Source organism: Ictalurus punctatus, chromosome 11 (genome assembly GCF_001660625.3).
Source record: "Ictalurus punctatus breed USDA103 chromosome 11, Coco_2.0, whole genome shotgun sequence".
In the NCBI taxonomy this organism is placed as follows: Eukaryota; Metazoa; Chordata; class Actinopteri; order Siluriformes; family Ictaluridae; genus Ictalurus; species Ictalurus punctatus.
In genome coordinates, this window is record NC_030426.2 from 18565430 (window position 1) to 18583729 (window position 18300).

Consider the following 18300-nt stretch of genomic DNA (forward strand, 5'->3'; position numbering starts at 1 on the left):
AGAAATAACATTTTGCAGTCATTTTGCATAATGGTCCAACAGTCTCTGACATTGGCTTGCTTGAATTTTTGACCACTCTTCCATGCAATATTCTTTCAGTTTCAAGATGTTTGAGGGTTTTCTTGCATGTTCTGCCTGTTTCAAATCCCCCCACAACATTTCAATGGGATTCAAATCCGGGCTTTGTCTAGGCCATTACATAACCCTCCATTTCTCCTTTTTGAGCCATTCCTTTGTTTATTTGCTAGTGTGCTTAGGATCATTATCCTGTTGAAAGGTCCACTCTCAGTTCAACTTTCAGACAAATGGCCTTATTATTATCATCATCATCTTCTAGCACTTTTTGATAAGATGCGGAGTTCATAGTTGAATCAATGAATGTGAGCTGTCCAGTCCCTGAGGAAGCGAAGCAACCCCAAACCATAACATTTCCACCACCGTGCTTCAGTTGGTATAAGGTGCTTCTCCTGAAAAGATGTCTTTGGTCTGCACCAAACATGTCTGCTGTTACTGTGGCCAAACAACTCTATCTTTGATTTGTCTGTCCGGAGCACATGATTCCAAAAGTCCTGGTCTTTGCCTATATGCTCATTGGAAAGCTGAAGTCTTTTTCCTGAAAGGCTTTTTCCTGGCACGCCTCCCATGCAGGCCAAGTTTGTGCAATCTCTTTCTGATTCTCTTTCTGCACTTTGACACCAATAGTTGCAAGACTTACTAGCAGATCCTGTGATGAAATTTTGGGGTTTTTCGAGACTGGGCTGAATTTTCTGGGACGGCCAGTCCTGGACAAATTGTCAGTCTCTTGAAATTTACACCATATGTAGATGATTTTCCTTACAGTGGAATGATGTATTTCAAATAATTTGGAGATCTTCTTAATCCCTTGCCAGACTTGTAGGCATCCAGAAACTTTTTTTTCCCCTAAAGGCCTTATAGAACTCTTTAGATCTTGACATGATGACACCACACACCTCAATAACAAAGGGAACACCAGACACTAGATATGAAAGGGATATAAATAAGACAGGGTCCACCTGCACTCCCTAAGCAGGTTCTAATCACTAGCACACAATCTTGAACACCTGATTTAATTTTATGGATTTGAAGAAGTGATAAATATAGGGGTGTACTTCCTTTTTGCATTTGAATGATCTGTTCTTTTCTTAATTTAAATTGTGAAAATTACTACAAAATGTCAGTTTTGTGTGTCATTTGATAGAGTGCATTACATTTATTAATAGGCCCTGTTTCAAACAAGATCAAGTGTTTGCTTGTCCAAATATGTCAAAAAAGCCAACAATTTCCATGGGGTGTACTTGTTTTTTCCCATGACTGAAGCTACACTTAAAATATCACCCCGTTAACCCTAACCCCCCAAACTTTCACACACTCTCTATGTGTAGACATAGACAGAAGTGGATAGCAGTTTGTAGTTGAGACACATGCAAAATATTCTGCTTAATTCTAGATTGTAAAAATATTCAATAGACATTAATATGTCCTGAACATCTGTAATTAATTGTAAATAATCTGTAAATAATTTGTACTACTCTACTGTTTTTTACTTGGTGTTGCATTACATTTAAATGCATTTTTATACAGTTTCTGTTTGACATAATTCAGTTCTTATAAATCTTCCATTTATTCCAATGAATGAACTGATATAGTGGTTGAATAAATGGGCTAATCTAGCAGAGCAGTTTTGTGGGATACAGATGACCTCATAAATTTACATACCGCTGAATCTGCAAAATGTTAATAATTTAAAGGATAACATTTGCATTTTGTTTTATTTAGATTTATTATTTTATTGTTTTATAAGCTGAAGAAGTTATTTCACATAACAGATGTTTACATATAGTCCACAAGACACAATAATAACTGAATTTACACAAATGAACCAGTTCAAAAGTTTACATACGCTTGATTCTTAATACTGTGTGTCGTTATCTGGATGTGTTTATGTTTTGTGAGAGTTGTTCATGAGTCCCTTGTTTGTCCTGAGCAGTTAAACTGCCCACTGTTCTTCAGAAAAATCCTCCAGGTCCTGCACATTCTTTGCTTTTCCAGCACCTTCTGCATATTTGACCCCTTTCCAACAGCGGCGATATGATGTTGAGATCCATCTTTTCACACTGAGGATGAGTGAGGGTCTTGTACAGAACTATTACAAAAGGTGCAAAAATGCACTGATGCACAAGAAGGAAACACTATACGTTAAAACCGGGGCGGGGGGCTTTTGAACAGGATGATCATTGTAAATTGTTATTATTTTGTTGAAAAAATACCATAAACTGCAGTAAACAGTAACTTTGACTGTTGCACTCGCGTCTTATTCTTGCAGCAAAACCCAGCAGCTTTCATTGTGTTTTTTGTCTGAAAAGTGTCTCTTACCACTTAATATTCTGCTTTCTTTACTGACATACAAACATTTTTCTGTAATATTTAATTTTGTGCTGGAAAACTAACATTTGGGAATGTACCATAACCTAATGGAAAGCTTTCCCAGAAGAGTGGCGGCTGTTACAACAGAAAAGTAGGGACAAACTCCATATTACTGCACATAACTATCACATATGGATGTCATATTCAGGTGTCTGTTGCTTAGTTCTCCCATGAATCACATCCATGACCTCATGACAAACAAATTTTTTACAATAAATTAACAGTGAAACTAGTATTTAACAATGAAATTAGTATTCTTTGTAGCTATAATCTTGGTAACAGAGATGAGCAGAGATGCTTAACAGAGATGTTAAGAATATGGTAAATAGAAGAGGGGACTTTTGTACATGCTGATAAGAGTTTTGATGATGCAACTTCCTGTTTATCATATCATATCTTGTTTAGCATATCACCTATTACAGGGGTATTCATTCTTATCTAGAAAGGGCTGCAGGCTTTCATTCCAACCAAGCAGGAGCCACACTTGATTTCATTTGTTTAATCAGTTCATCTAAGTCTCCAATCAACTATCAAACGTGTCTTCAATTTGGCTGTTATGAAAGCCTGCAGCCACAACGGCTCTTTGACGATAAGACTGAAGACCCCTGGCTCGTTATATTTCTTCTTCCTTTAGCAGGGATAAATACATTTTCCTTAAGAGGCCAGTGTTGACTGCACCAACATTGTGAGCATAAATGTAAATGTATTATTACTTCAAAGAAATTAACAATGCAATTTTTTTTCACCTCTAAAGGACACTTATCAGTCAAATCATACAAAAATATATATATATATTACTTGTAAAATGATCGTCAAAGAGGAACAAAAGAAAACAGTCATTTTGAGTGATAGAATAAAGTTATTGTTACTGAAAATTATTTTCAACATTTTTTGTGATCATATTTGTAGTTTGTAATAAGTTGCAAAAACACACTTCATTTTATTATTATTATCCATCCATCCATCCATCCATCCATCGCTTATCCTACACAAGGTTGCCGGGGGGCCTGGAGCCTATCCCAGCAAACTCGGGGCACAAGGTAGGGGACACCCGGATGGGGTGCCAAGCCATTGCATGGTACAATCACACACACACAAACACACACACACACATACACACATTATGGACAACACAGAGATGCCAATCAGCCTACAATGCATACCTTTGAACTGGGGGAGGAAACTGGAATACCTGGAGGAAATTCTCGAAGCACAGGGAAAACATGCAAACTTATTTATCAGGAGGCAGTTTTTGTTTTCCTGGTATGCTTTTCAAAAACATTTATGACTTTCTTCAGGTTATTTTTTTCAGCATGTCATAGAGTCATCCTGTCATCACAAAGTCAATGCATGGAAATAGTTCTCTATTTTTTTTTAATTATAAACAAGCAAACAAAAAAACCTAAAAACTTTTCTATATATTTTTTTTATATCCTTTATATTTAAGAAGTTAACCTCTATACTAATAAGCCCAAAAGACCTGTAACAAACTTAAAGAGCTGAATGTTAAAAATTAAGGATGAATTTTGACAGGATTTTTTTTTTTTTTTTTACATTTCTTTGACACTTCAAAATGCTCGGTACTGTACTAGACTTTACAGTAGTATCCATCCATCCAGCCATCCATCTTCTATACCGCTTAATCCTTTTCAGGGTCACGGGGACTTTACAGTAGTATAAAGTATAAATAGTGCGCCCCCTGCAGGAGGAACAGTATATAGTCTGTTGAGACATGCTTCTCGTGCTATTTAGTGAGGTAGTGTGTGGATTGGGACGCAGCCTCAGTGAGTTTCCCAAAAGCATTACAGAATAAACACCATTGTTATTCATTATTTCCGGCACATGTGAGTTATAATAAGTAAAATGTGTTTTTTATTTATTTATTTTTATTTTTTTAAATCAAAGCAGAAATTATTGTTATAGATACATTATAATAACTAATGTCCTGTGATACAGGAAACACTTTACTAGTTAAGACATCCTAACTTTTCGCATTTCTTAATTTATTTTCATAATAATAAGTATATTTTATTAGCCAAATAAATTTTCAAATATAAAGAATTTTGTTATGGTAAGTGCTTTAACACAAAGTGTATAAGAATAATTATAAGTATATACACTCACAGTCCACTTCATTCGTCTCACACTGTTGTGTATTTGCACTTTATGTAGTCTTGTGCACTGTTCCGTGTTGCACCATGGTCCTGACGAAACGTCATTTCCTTGTTTAACAATGTATACAAGCTATATATGGGAATGACAATAAAATCCCGCTTGTCTTGACTTGACTTTATTAGGAACACTGGTACACCTCCACATTCATGCATCTCCTCTGATCTCTCTCATCAACAAAGTGTTTCAGCCTGCAGACCCTCAGCTCACAGGATGCTTTTTTGTTTTTGTTTTCTGAACTACTCAAACCAGCTCATCTAGCACCAACAACCATGCCACGGTTAGTCACAGAGATAACACTTTTCCCCATTCAGATGTTTGTTGTGAACATTTACTGAAGTACTTGACATGTATCTACATGATTTTATTCGTTGTACTGCTGCTGCCACATGATTGGCTGATTGGATAACTGCATAAAAGAGCAGTTGTGCAGGTATTCCTAAAAAAGTGGACGGTGAGTGTATACAGTTACAATACAGCTACAGTACACAGCACCGTGTGCATTTAGTGCAAATAGCAGCATTTTGAACAATAGTTATTCTGTTTTAAGGTCCCATGAAAGCGTTAGTAAATTAAAGAAAAAAATCTCTACACAAATCATATATTCACTTTTACTGACAACATCCGAGGAAGACACTAGATGGCGCTCTGTCCACACAGAGAATATATATAGTTTTCATATTTTCAGTACATTTATTTTTTACAATTATCATTTAGAAGCTGACCTGCCTATCTACCTATTAGAGTCTGGATAAACATCACAACAAAATGTTTTCCAAATTACAGAGAGGAAACTTCCATTACAGTAGGGCCAGAATCGTACAAGCTTATTTTAATATTGCTTTAACATTGTTTGTAGGCGGTGCTTATGCAAATATGACAATACGCTATTAATGATTAGGGGTGGCCTTTAATCAAGGTTATGCAAATAAGCACACTGTTTCAACGTTAGTAAATTACGCATGCTAATTAGCTGTACTGCTTGAAATACGCGTATAGGCGGTGCGTATGTAAATACATCTTAATATGCGTTAACGTCTGTTGGCTGTTGTGGGCGGGGATTTATGCAAATGAGTTCCTCCCAATATGGAGTCTGTGGAATGAAATATGGCAGAAGAGGGCAAACATGGTGGACCGACGCCGAGAGTCATGAGAGCGCCGCGAAACTTTTTGAAAGGTGGATGCCGGACGGTCTGCGTCGAGTTTAACCGCTGTTTAGGTCGCGCTGTTTCCGAGAGTCGACGGGAGTAAGAAGTTTGTAATGCATTAGGAAACTTGTTGAATTGTGCGTGTGTTTTTTGGATTAAAGGAGACGGGGAGAGGCGCAGGCGATTCCCCCCGGTCCTGTACCGTCCCGTCCCGGCGGCGCTATGCCGTGGCTCAGCGGCTCCAAGCGGAGAGAGAGCTCGGAGCTGCCGCTGCCCGCCGGCTGGGAGGAAGCCCGGGATTACGATGGCCGAGTGTTTTACATCGACCACAACACCCGGCAAACTTCGTGGATCGACCCGAGAGACAGGTAAAGTGCGATAAGGCGGACTTTCTCCATATTTATACTCGAAGTTGGGAGAAGTTACTTGCATCCATTAGAGGAGTTGGAGGGCTGGTGGAGGCTTGAATGATGAACAAGGAGCTAAAGAGTTAGCAAAAGCGCTAGCAGCTTTTCTCCACACTTTATTATGACCCACTAATATACACAAGTAATGCACAAATCTGACCTGATTCACACTGATTATTAATGTTTGTTTGGTTGTTTTATTTGTACAGGGCACCGCATTTAATAGTAGTTTTATCAAATGATTTCACCAAAATGATCCAAGTAAACTTGATGATAATTATATTATAATTTTATTTATTAATAATAACATTTCAATTTTGTGTTGAAAGAGAAAGAACAGCAGATAAAGACACAGATCACTAGTCTTGACACTAGGGATGCATTGATTCAATATTAAAAAAAAAAAATTTACAATATAGAAATGATGCAGATAATGATACTATGGAACATCAGAAAGTGTGATGGGCTTTCTGTCCCGTGTCCATTACTGCGACCCGTCCCACCTCCTGTACTGCGACCCGTCCCGTGTCAGTCATCACGACACACTTTCGTGGAAAACTATATCAAATCTGATCCACAATTTCGCATCAATATCATCCTCAGACCTGTGCGTCCCTCATACATCCACTTTCAGAATGAAGACTAGTGGAAAAACCCCACTCGTTAACCCTCGTAATGACAGACTTTCCGTATTAAGATCATCTCGATATGAATATTTATTTCAACATCCTCAGCAGTAAAACCATTTAATCTACTGCCACTCTGACATTGTCCACTTTAGAAAGGTCATGAATAATAAAAGTAGGAGAAATTGGTTTGTAACATCATTTGGAAGGTCTGTCTCTTTTAAACAGTGCTCAGAAAACGACAAGAAGTACTGTAACAACTGTTCACCTATTCATAACATGAAAACATGGATTGAATGCCTGATTAGGTTGTTCCTAGACATGAACAAATCAGGTTTTTGGAGAGATCACTTCTACATCATTAGAGTTGCTAATAAACTGTTGGGTAAAATGGTAAGCTGTATGTTGCTCTTTAAACTACTGAAACTCTTCTCTGCAACCATTTAAACCGTTTTTGCAATTAGTAAAGCAGTACATAACTTGAATATACTTTAGTACCAAGTGTCTGATGTCTTTAATGTGCAATACAGCAAATGAGTGGCAGATGGACAATTTTGTTGCTGTACTGTATGTTGATCAGTTTTTTGTCCATATGTCACTGGTGATCAGCTTCATGTGTGCTTTGGTTATGATGGGTATGAAGCTGTATATATCACCTCTGTACTCCGCTAGTTTTTTTATTTTTTTTATTTATTTATTTATTTATTTATTTATTTATTTTTACATGCTGCAGTTCAGCCTAAATATTTATGTTGTTTATTAGCAGTATGTTGGCTCCACGGGAAGTCTCGTTTTACTTCTTGATCTATCTGAACAGTGTATATTATTCTTGGTTACTCAAGTTTGATTATCTCGCCAAACCACTGTAAAACGGTATAATTTTTTATCACAATGTTTGCGATGTCCTGTAAAGAATGTTAGTTGAAAAACAATCAACAAAGCATCAAGGAAGAAGGGAAAAAAATTTGGCGTATTTTCTCATGATTGGGCGTCATTGTCGTACAAGTGACTGGTCTGGGTCTTTTTTATTTATTTATTTTTTTTTTTTCCCTTTTTGAAAAAATATGCCCACATAATGTAAACAGAGCGCAAATGAAAGAGAGAATTGAAGCAGAGCTCCCAGAGTTCCATGTGCAAATATGTGAGGAATGCTGCACTGGGCCACTGGGAAGGCAGTGTGCATGGGCTTTGTGAGGCCTGCATTTTCACCAGCGCAGAAACGGCCTGAAAAGTAGGCTTTCGGCCGGCTTCGCTCGCACATGACTTCGCTAGAAGCTTTGCGTGAATTATGTATAGGTGATTTGATGTGGAAATGTGTCAGTATTTGTCTTGATTGTTGTTATTTGTCAGCCACATATATACTGTTTGACAACATGACGGTGTCATGCAGGCCTTCATAGAAGTTTTTCATAGAAATCTACGACACATTATGCACGTATGGCCAATATTTGCAAGTAATGTATAGATTACTTCACCTCATATATACCTGAATTAAAATTAGTATAGATTGGTTGATTGATAATGCCTGGTTTTCTTATATCCTATTCCCTTCCCTCAATGCATTTAGTTGCTATAAACAAAAAAGGTGCCCTGAAAGTCCCCCCTGCAAAAAAAAAAATGCTGGAATTTGCCAGCTGAGAGGGAGATAACAATTCTGTTGTTAATTTGCCAAAAAGTTACTCTCCATTTTTTAACTTGCTAGAAGTTATTTTGTCCCATAGTATTGGGAAAAACTTTTGTCTGAATGGCGTTTAATTACACAGAACAGACAGCTGCACAGATTGTGCTGACATGCTATTAAACAAATGATCTTAAGCACCGATCGAGTCAAACGGTTTTCTTAAGCCGTACGCACTTTGGTTTTAAGATAAAGTGCATATTTCTGCGTGACATGCTTTTTGCTCCTCAGTCATGGCCGACATCATCAGTCATCACGCTGTTCCAGTTTGAGCTGACGCTGTGTTTTCAGGCTGATGTGCTACGTGCTTCTCCCCCTCCTCATTCTCAGCTTATCTACTCCCAACGTGATTCATCTTAGGCTGGGGGAAAAAAAATGTGGACGCCTCATCAAAAGCCTGTGTAAAACAGCAGAGTTTAATTGTCTATTTATCTTAAATTGGACAGCTGGCTTTGAACAGGAACATGAACACGGTGCTTGAGTGATATTAAATTTTATGTCTCTCTCTCTCTCTCTCTCTCTCTCTCTCTCTCTCTCTCTCTCTCTCTCTTTCTCTCTCTTTCTCTCTCAGTTGTATCACAATGTCGATGTGTTATACTGGTTCTGTTATGATCCAGTACCGCCTTAATCTCAGGTTTACAGGGCTTTATTAGATGGATTGTGCATGTTCAAGATGGATAAATGACCTCTCATGGAACTAAATGCTAGAAAACAACAATAGTATGGATGCCTTTTAGTGAGCATTTATTTTATTCCACAGCTCCAATGAATTCTTGATTCTGATTGGTCAGAAGGTGTTGATTTATTTTCTGTAACAGCAGCTCTGACAATATTTCCATTGCAATGGATTTGTTCTTATACATTATATCTGTAGTAGCAACTCATTTCTTAGGGACTTGTATGATGGACACTATGCATCATCTGAGAAAAATAATGAACTTCTTTAAAGGTGCAATAGTAAAAATTTTGCTAATAACCTGGAAGATGTGTAAAACATGGTGAACAAATGCGTTAAGCTGTGGCCTTAGCAAACGTGTATTAAGTCACTGAGGAAAACCCATTTGGAAAACTTTTGACTTCCTGTTTGGAATGCTTGTTTGTGGCTGGATGCACCTTCTGTCAATCATTTGATAGATTATACTCTATAGGCTGGTGTTTATTCTGGGGGTGGAGCTTCACGAATCATTCAAATCTTGAACCTAATGACCTACTCTGGGGGGGGTTGGGGCTAGTCTTACCTAATGCATTTACATTTTATTTTATTTATTTATTTATTATGCCATTTGGCAGATGCCATTATCCAGAGCGACTTACATTTATCTCATTTGTACAACTGAGCAGTTGAAGGTTAACGGCTTTGATCAAGGACCTAATGGTGGTAGCTTGGCAGTGCTGGGATTTGACCTCATAACCTTCGATCAGTAGACCAGTGTCTTAACCCCTGAACCATCTTTATCACATTGATACGGTGAAGCTTTCTGTAACGAGACATTTCAGGAACAAGACTCCAACTCCACTTTGGACTTTCTCTGTAATATAGCAGTGGCTCAGTGGTTAAAGGCTCTGGGTTACTGATCAGAAGGTCAGGAGTTCAAACCCCAGGACTGTCAAGCTGCCACTGTTGGGCCCTTGAGCACGGCCCTTAACCCTCAATTGCTCAGTTGTATAAATGAGATAAATGTAAGTCGCTCTGGATAAAGGTGTCTGCCAAATGCCATATATGTAATGTAAATGTAATAACAAGCTTTTTTTTTTTTTTGGTTTTTCAACTTTGAGACACAAAAAAGTGAGGGATGTGGGAATTATAGCTGCTATAAAGTAAGGGATAACATGAACCAAGTTGTCTCCTAGCTAAAAACTGTTAGAATGTATGAAATACTCTTGAATTAATAATAAAAACGTCATCGTCAGGAGATTCCTGTGGTATAAGAAGAATAAAACGGATTCTAGTAAAATATTCACCTTCACGGTGGGTACTTTAACTCTACACGTTGAGTTATCATCACATCATGCTGTCTTTGTTTATTTTTCTATAACAGCATGCCCCCAAGTGTTTTACTACTTACTAAAGGGTGTTTCTATCTTAAAGAATATACAGACGTGGGGGTCGGGGGGGGGGGGGGGGGGGGGGACACCCCATGGAAATTGTTGTTGTTGTTTTTTTGGACATATTTGGACAAGCAAACAGTTGATCCCCTTCGAAACAGTGCATGTTAATAAAGTTGATGCACTCTATGAAATGACACACAAAATGTACATTTTGTAGTAATTTTCACAATTTAAATGAACAAAAAACATACACAATGAAAAAGAAAGTACAGCCCTTTATTTATCACTCCGTCTGATGCAAAAAGAAGTCTCCAAGAACCCCAAAATTTCATCACAGGATCTGCTAGTAAGTCTTACAACGTTGGTGTCAAAGTGCATGTTTCTACAATCAGAAAGAGATTGCACGGATTTGAATTGCATGGGAGCCGTGCCTTTACAAGACTACATTTTGTTAATGCGCATATAGGCAAAGACCAGGCCTTTTGGAAATGTTTTCTGGACAGATGAATCAAAGATAGAGTTGTTTTGGCCACAGTAACAGCAGACATATTTGGTGCAGACCAAAGACAGCTTTTCAGGAGAAGCACCTCATACCAACTGTGAAGCACAGTGATGGAAATGTTATGGTTTGGGGTTGCTTCGCTGCCTCAGGGACTGGAGGGCTTGCATTCATTGATTCAACTATGAACTCTGCAGCATATCAAAAAGTGCTTGAAGATGTTGATGATGATGATGATGATAAGGCCATTTGTCTGAAAATTGAACTGAAAGTGGACCTTTCAACAGGATAATGATCCTAAACACGCTAGCAAATAAACAAAGGTATGGCTCAAAAAGAAGAAATGGAGGGTTATGTAATGGCCTAGTCAAAGCTCAGATTTGAATCCCATTGAAATGTTTCAACTGAAAGAATATTGCATGGAAGAGTGGTCAAAAATTCCTGGTGGAGAATTATGCAAACCGATTACAAGAAGTTATTTCTGCAAAAGGGGGCAGTCCTTGTGTTAGGCACTGTTTCAAAGATGATCAAATGTTTGCTTGTCCGCATACGTCAAAAAAAGCCAACACTTTCCATGGGGTGTACCTATTTCTTCACATGACTGTATGCACCCTTTACAATCTGTATTGGGGTGGGCGATATGACAACAATCATATCACGGCCATGATATTTCAGGACATTTCTACGATGCACAATATTTATCATGCATCATGTTTCTCTAGACTTCCTAACAAACGGCCATCAAAAAAACAAGCGTTTTTAAAAACAAATGCACTGAATAAAGGAGGAAAATTTATTCAAAATAAAAAATTGTAAAATTTTTGAAAGACTTTATCAAATCTGCTTCTAGAGTTTGTAAAAAATAAAACATTTAAACATATCACAGTATCTACAGTATCTCAAAAAATTGTTTCTTCTTCACTGTACGTGTCAAATATTGCGTCTCATTCAACGATTTTGCTTTTAATTGTGCCTTTTAACTCTTCTTATTCTTTAAGCCCACGTGCATTTTACGCTCTTTATTTCTGTTACCTTTTTCAAATGGAAAAACGGGAATGTAGTTCATCCCTGTGAGCCAGATAAGAAAAACCTGATCTGCGTGTAATGTGAAGCTGATTACTGTGTCAGAAATCTCCTATTTCCCCCTCAGTGTCTGGAAAGCAGTGTTAGGTGTGTGTTTAGGAGCGGGCTCTAATTGCAGGCCTGGTGTACATGACCTGAAGAAGCGAAACTACAGCGTTTAAGTTTGAATGTGTGCTGTGGCTTTCCATTTCTGTCGATTAGAGTCACAGTCATGGATGTGTCATGTCTGCTTAATGAAAACGCTATCCAGGATGTGGCACTTTTCAGCCGAGAGGTTTACTCCGTTTACCTGGAGCCATAGTTTTAATAGCAGTTTAGTAGACTACTAGTTAGACACGTTCAGCAGTGTAAACATGGATGGATGAATGAAATTAAATCTGTTAAGAATCAATACCAAATTCCGAATATCACAGAACATGCTGAGTAGATGCTTGCTTAGATCAGAGTGACTACGTTTACATGGACAGCGGTAATCTAATTATTGACCTTATTGTGAATAAGGCAATATTGTGATTAAGGTGTTTACATGAGTCGCTTTTAGTATATTCCTTTCATGTTCCTGTTTTACATGTTATAGGACATAGATCGATTAACGGCACACGTCATTACGTCCCCTGCCACGCCGTCCGACGTTCCCTCCAGAATTTCACATATCATACAGTTGGTCTTCATTATGGTACCGTTTACAGTTTTGGGTGTTTCATTTTTAATTTTACGAAAACTTCAAGTGCAGTTAATTATTTCTCATGCTATACATGCAAATAGGCCATGGGCTGCGTCCCAAACCACATACTTGCCTACTATATAGTAGCCGAGATACATGTGTATATAGTAGGATAAATATATATGTTACACCTACTATGTAGTAGGTAAGTACGCGGTTTCGGACGCAGCCGTGCTCTCTTGTTTGCCGTCAAACGGTTGAGCACTGCCGTGTGTGTACGTGTCCTGTCGCAGAATGCGGTGAAAACTCCCACACGACATTAATAATAATGTGATTAAGGTGTGTACATGTCTGTAATGCGACTAAGATAGGAATACTCCACATGTCTTAATTCGATCTGTGTTTACTTCGAGTATGACTTTAATCGGATTAAGGTCATCAATAATCGCTGTTTACATGCTAGTTTCTTAATCAGAGTATCGTCTTATTCGGGTTAAGTATTGGATTATTGTTGTCCGTGTATATGTACTGATTGTTAGTACTATTAATATTGGTTATAATTCAAAGGGTTAGGTTCATCCTTCGTACTTATTAAAAAATATTTATGTTATGTAAAGATTCGTGCTTTACTACTTCCGTACATTTCTGCTTTATAGACCAGGCCTGTGACCGTGTTAGCATGTTGTCTCTAACGTTTTCTTTCTCATAAACGTATCGTAGCAGCGGTTTCACGCCAAATAACACGGGTTTTTGGGTTTTGCTGGTGAGGTGACAACTTGTTGTGCAAACTGCAATTGGTCTGTGAATTCACTACACAGTCTGTTGGGGAAGATGTGGCGTTAGTTTGTGAAAAAGGGCTGCGCTCCAACAACCTGGCCCTCAGTTCTCAGCCTCTTTTACATACACACACACACACCTCATGCATACATGTTTTGGGCAAACAGGCACTAGAGGTCTATTGACATATAAAGGATAAAGATGGGGATGATGTTAATTATTTTTCAGCACACTAAAAATCTTTTTCTGGTAAAAGAAAAATCTAATCTTGTATGTTGAACTAAATATTTTCCATCATTCTTCTCGCGAAGTCTTAACATTTTCTATTCTAGCCATCCGTGAGTCCAACGCTGTGTCCCTGTTCCCCTACTTATACTATGCACTAAAAGTATGTACTCTTTTTGTGGGGTGGGGGGAGTATATACTTTTGAGTGTGTAGCAAAAGGCTACACTCTCAATACTCTCTCTCCACTTATCAATCACAGCGACACTAACCAATCATGGCCGTCTGTGAGCTCATGTATGCTGAAATGGGCGGATGGTGCTTTCCTTTGAGTCTGTTACTTTACGTTGCATGAGTAGCAGTTCGTGAAGATGCGTTTGGCTGGCTTCACGGTGCAATTGTAATCTTGTTTGAATAATTACAAAAGCTGTAGTAATTACAAAAAGGCATTCCTGATTCAGGGTGGAAAATTTGATCTGATGCTTCTCCAGCGTCTTTGGTGAGACTCGGTATCAGAGTAGCGCGTTCATACATTGCGTGACTGTTGTGCAATATATACCATATATACACCACACTTGGCTTTTATTATATATTTGATTGTATTATGTTATAGGCAGCGTTTTACAGCCATGCCAGCAATAACCAAGACATTACGAAAGTCTCTGTATCGGCATAATGTTGTTTGATAGGGTTCTATGTTCCTGCCTACGCTATTTATATCAGGGAATGTTTTCTTCTACTGTGTCATGCTACTGAATGAAATGTGTCACATCCTGTTCTAGGGGAGTCACTGAAAGGCAGACATGACTGCTAAAACTATATCCTCTGACACTGTTAAGACGTCCTGCGTTTCGGAGGAAGTTCACGCTTGTGAAAATGGTAAAACATGAGCCGTGTCTTCTCTGATGCCCTCCTCAGGTATCCTGTACGTCTCTGCTGAGGTTTTTGCGGCGAAGCTTTTGTGCCTGTGGAATGAGCACAATGTGAGGCATGCCTACACGAACGCCCCCAAGCCCGGTAGCTGCCAGGGGCCCGAGTCGCAGCTGGCCAGCAGAGGCAGCAGTTCCCACATGCCCCCCTCCCTTCACTTTCTCCAAGCCTTTATCTTTTAATCAGCTCTCTGAGGCTTGGACGTAGCCATTGCTTGACACTCGCCAGAAAGGAGCCTTGAAGTCCACCATATTAAATTATTCAAGAAAATAGGTGGTTTTATTTATTTATTTATTTATTTATTTATTTCCCTGTACCACAAGGTTATTCACATGGCTGTTTTGCTTCTCTTGGTGTTTTCATAATGCTTTGTGTGTCTGTGAGGGAGGGGGGTGTCTTTTTGTTTTAAAGGAATCGGCCAACATGTCATTGTTTCGTGTGTTGTCAATCGAGCGTGTACGTGCGTACATGTGTGTTTTGATGTTCTGCTTCTTACAGGGACCGCTTCTTACCTCTTTGTGAAGCTTATCTTCTCTCATTTTGAGGATATATTGTAGCTGCACAGTCTGACAGCAGCTGTAGAGGTGTTGCTTTAGTAAAGGGAAGCTCTTCGCTGTGTGTGGATCGGTCCTGTTAATGCCGCCAAGGACAGATAGCGTAGTGACCGTGTTCATGCTGTGGCAATGAAGCCTGTCGCTGTTAATGACCCCAAGTAAGGAATTAATCATGGTGGAGCGTTCTGTTAGCGAAAACTAAAACATCGGGGTTGAACTGTATTTCCGGAAGTGTTTTATTTCTCTAATACCACAGAAGTTTGACTCATCGTACGTTTTATCTGTTTATATATACGTTGTGAATTGTTTATGGAGCAAGTTTCAGTTTTCACTTGTTATAGAAACCACAAACAGTTGCTCTTCTTATAGAAAGCTTCACCATAGAAAAAAAAAAAAAAAAAAAAATATATATATATATATATATATATATATATATATATATATATATATATATATATATATATATATATATATATATATATATATATAAATATAAATAAAATATATTGTTACTAGAAGAAAAGTAACTTGTACTACTCTATTGTTTTTTACTTGGTGTTGCATTACATTTTAAATGAATTTTTTTTATACAGTTTCTGTTTGACATAATTCGGTTCTTATAAATCTTCCATTTATTCCAATAAATGAACTGATATAGTGGTTGAATAAATGGGCTAATCTAGCAGAGCAGTTTTGTGGTATACAGATGAGGTCATAAATTTACATACCCCTGAATCTGCAAAATGTTAATAGTTTAAAAAAAAAAAGAAAGGAAAAAAAGAGGGATCATAAAAATTGCATTTTGTTTAATTTAGTGCTGTCCTGAAGAAGCTATTCAACATAACGGATGTTTACATATAGTCCAGTAGACAATAATAACTGAATTTACACAAATGAACCAGTTCAGAAGTTTACATACGCTTGATTCTTAATACTGTGTGTCGTTATCTGGATGATCAACGGCTGTGTTTGTTTTGTGAGAGTTGTTCATGAGTCCCTTGTTTGTCCTGAGCAGTTAAACTGCCCGCTGTTCTTCAGACAAATCCTCCAGGTCCTGCACATTCTTTGCTTTTCCAGCATCTTCTGCATATTTCCAGCAGTGGCTGTATGATTTGGAGATCCATCTTTTCACACTGAGGACGACTGAGGGATTCAAACGAAGCTATTACAAAAGGTGCAAACATTCACTGATGCTTAAAAGGAAACGTGATGCATTAAGAGCTAGGGGGTGTAAACTTATTAACAGGATGATCTTTGTAAATAATTTGTTTAAAGCCCCCCCCCCCCCCCCCCCCCCCCCCCCATGTAGTATTGTCTTTCAGAAACTACCTAGGATATTTGCCTTTTTCCCAGAAGACAGAATAACAATTTATAAAGATAAACCTGTTCAAAAGTTTACACCCCCCCGGCTCTTAATGGTAGGTAACGACACACTAGGTAACTAGGTAACGACACACAGTGTAAAGAATCAAGAGTATGTAAACTTTTGTCCATTTTGTGTAAATTTAGTTATTATTGTGTCTTGTGGACTAGATGTGAACATATGTGAAATAGCTTATCCAAGGCAGACTCCCCCGATTCTGAAAACTGTATGTAAATTTATGAGCACAACTGTATGCAATGAGGGAGAATAAAAACACTGAAAACTGTGAACTCTGGCAAAAATTGAACATGTTCTTCAAATAAACTGCCTTCTTTTACAGTTTCCTGAGCTTCGTTTTGGCTAATCATGGTCATGAATGTGCTGATAAAGTTTTTGATTACGCTTTGCAAGTTTACGTTTGCCATTTTGACAAATCTCTCACGTGTGGGCGGGCTTATCAGTGCTTTACTCTCATTGGCTAGTGAGATTTGTATCGACAACTCGAGTGTCCAGCTGGGGAGGAGGAGGAGGATGATGTAGTCGTCGACGCTCTGTGCCGTTCCTGAGAGCGCATCTCGTAAAAGTTGTCGTGTGAGACTCCCCAAACCTCAAATATTCATTACAAACTAATATACTGACTAAGTAAGTCATTTCCACTACAAAGTACAAACATTATAACTATACAGGGAACCACTCCAAAATTCACGCCACTGAAGTCTCTACTTCCTGGACGGGGAGCTTTCGATCCAAATCTCACTAGCCAATGAGAGTAAATCAGGTTAAGCCCCACCTACAAGAGATGCTCGTGCCAGAATGGCGACCGTAGAATTGTAGCGTGTAAACGAATAGTTTGAAAGCGTAAGTGAAAACTCTGGCAGCGCATTCATATACCATGATCAGTTAAAACAAAGCTTAGAAAACTGTCAACAAAGAACGCCGTTTATTTGAAGACCATGTTACATTTTCAGTTTGAGTGTTTTTCTTCTCTCATGTTGTACTTTTTTTTTTTTTTTTCGTTTATTGAAAAATTACGTTCAATACTTTTGACACAAATACAATCCCATACTTGTGGCTTAGCCTACAGCGTTGCATGAGGTTCGTCTGTGTGAATTTTGTCATTGCCAGGCTCGATTTATTATTTCCTTTTCTGCAACTTTGCTCAGGATATTAATATTCATATACTGCCTGATGCAAGAGTCACTGGATCATTGCGTTGACTGTTAGCCATGTCCGTGTTGCAACGCTGTCTCTTTTTTTTTTTTCTTTCTTCATTCTTTGCTCTCTCAGGCAAAAAAAAGGACCGTGTTTGCAGCGGAGTCACTAGGTTCAGGAAAGCACTTAAAGAGGAATTCATCTTCAGTTTGTTTTGCACATAGTCGGATTTTAGTATGCAAAGGTTAATGTGGCTTAATTCAGCCTCTGAAACGATGCCAGCATGACCCTCAGCGCCTCCATGTGTACCAAGAGCTCTGATCTCGTCAATGACACGCTGGTCACTGACCCGCTCGGTGAAATGCGTGTAGCTCACCCTTACTTAAAGTTTGTCTCGGTCAGGTCTCAGGGTTTAATTGCTCCAGCCGGGCACGCTCAGTTGCTCACAGGTTATGTCAATCATGTCAGGAATGTAATGCTCATCATAGCTTCTGACTCAGGAATCTTTGCACCTGGGTATCGGAGGAAAG

At 38.4% G+C, this 18300-nt stretch overlaps 1 protein-coding gene across 6 annotated transcripts in view; it reads left to right on the top strand.

Moving 5' to 3' along the window:
• The first annotated feature begins 5707 nt into the window (after positions 1–5707).
• wwc3 (WWC family member 3) overlaps positions 5708–18300 on the top strand; it is a 61846-nt gene continuing 49253 nt past the window's right edge. For 5 of the 6 annotated variants that reach the window (XM_017479703.3, XM_017479704.3, XM_017479706.3 and 2 more), the window contains exon 1: positions 5709–6133. In XM_017479703.3, the coding sequence (XP_017335192.1) occupies positions 5988–6133 (146 nt within the window). In that variant the 5' untranslated portion in view covers positions 5709–5987. Of the gene's footprint in view, positions 6134–18300 lie in introns of all 6 variants that reach the window. The other variant, XM_017479705.3, reaches the window with a different exon arrangement.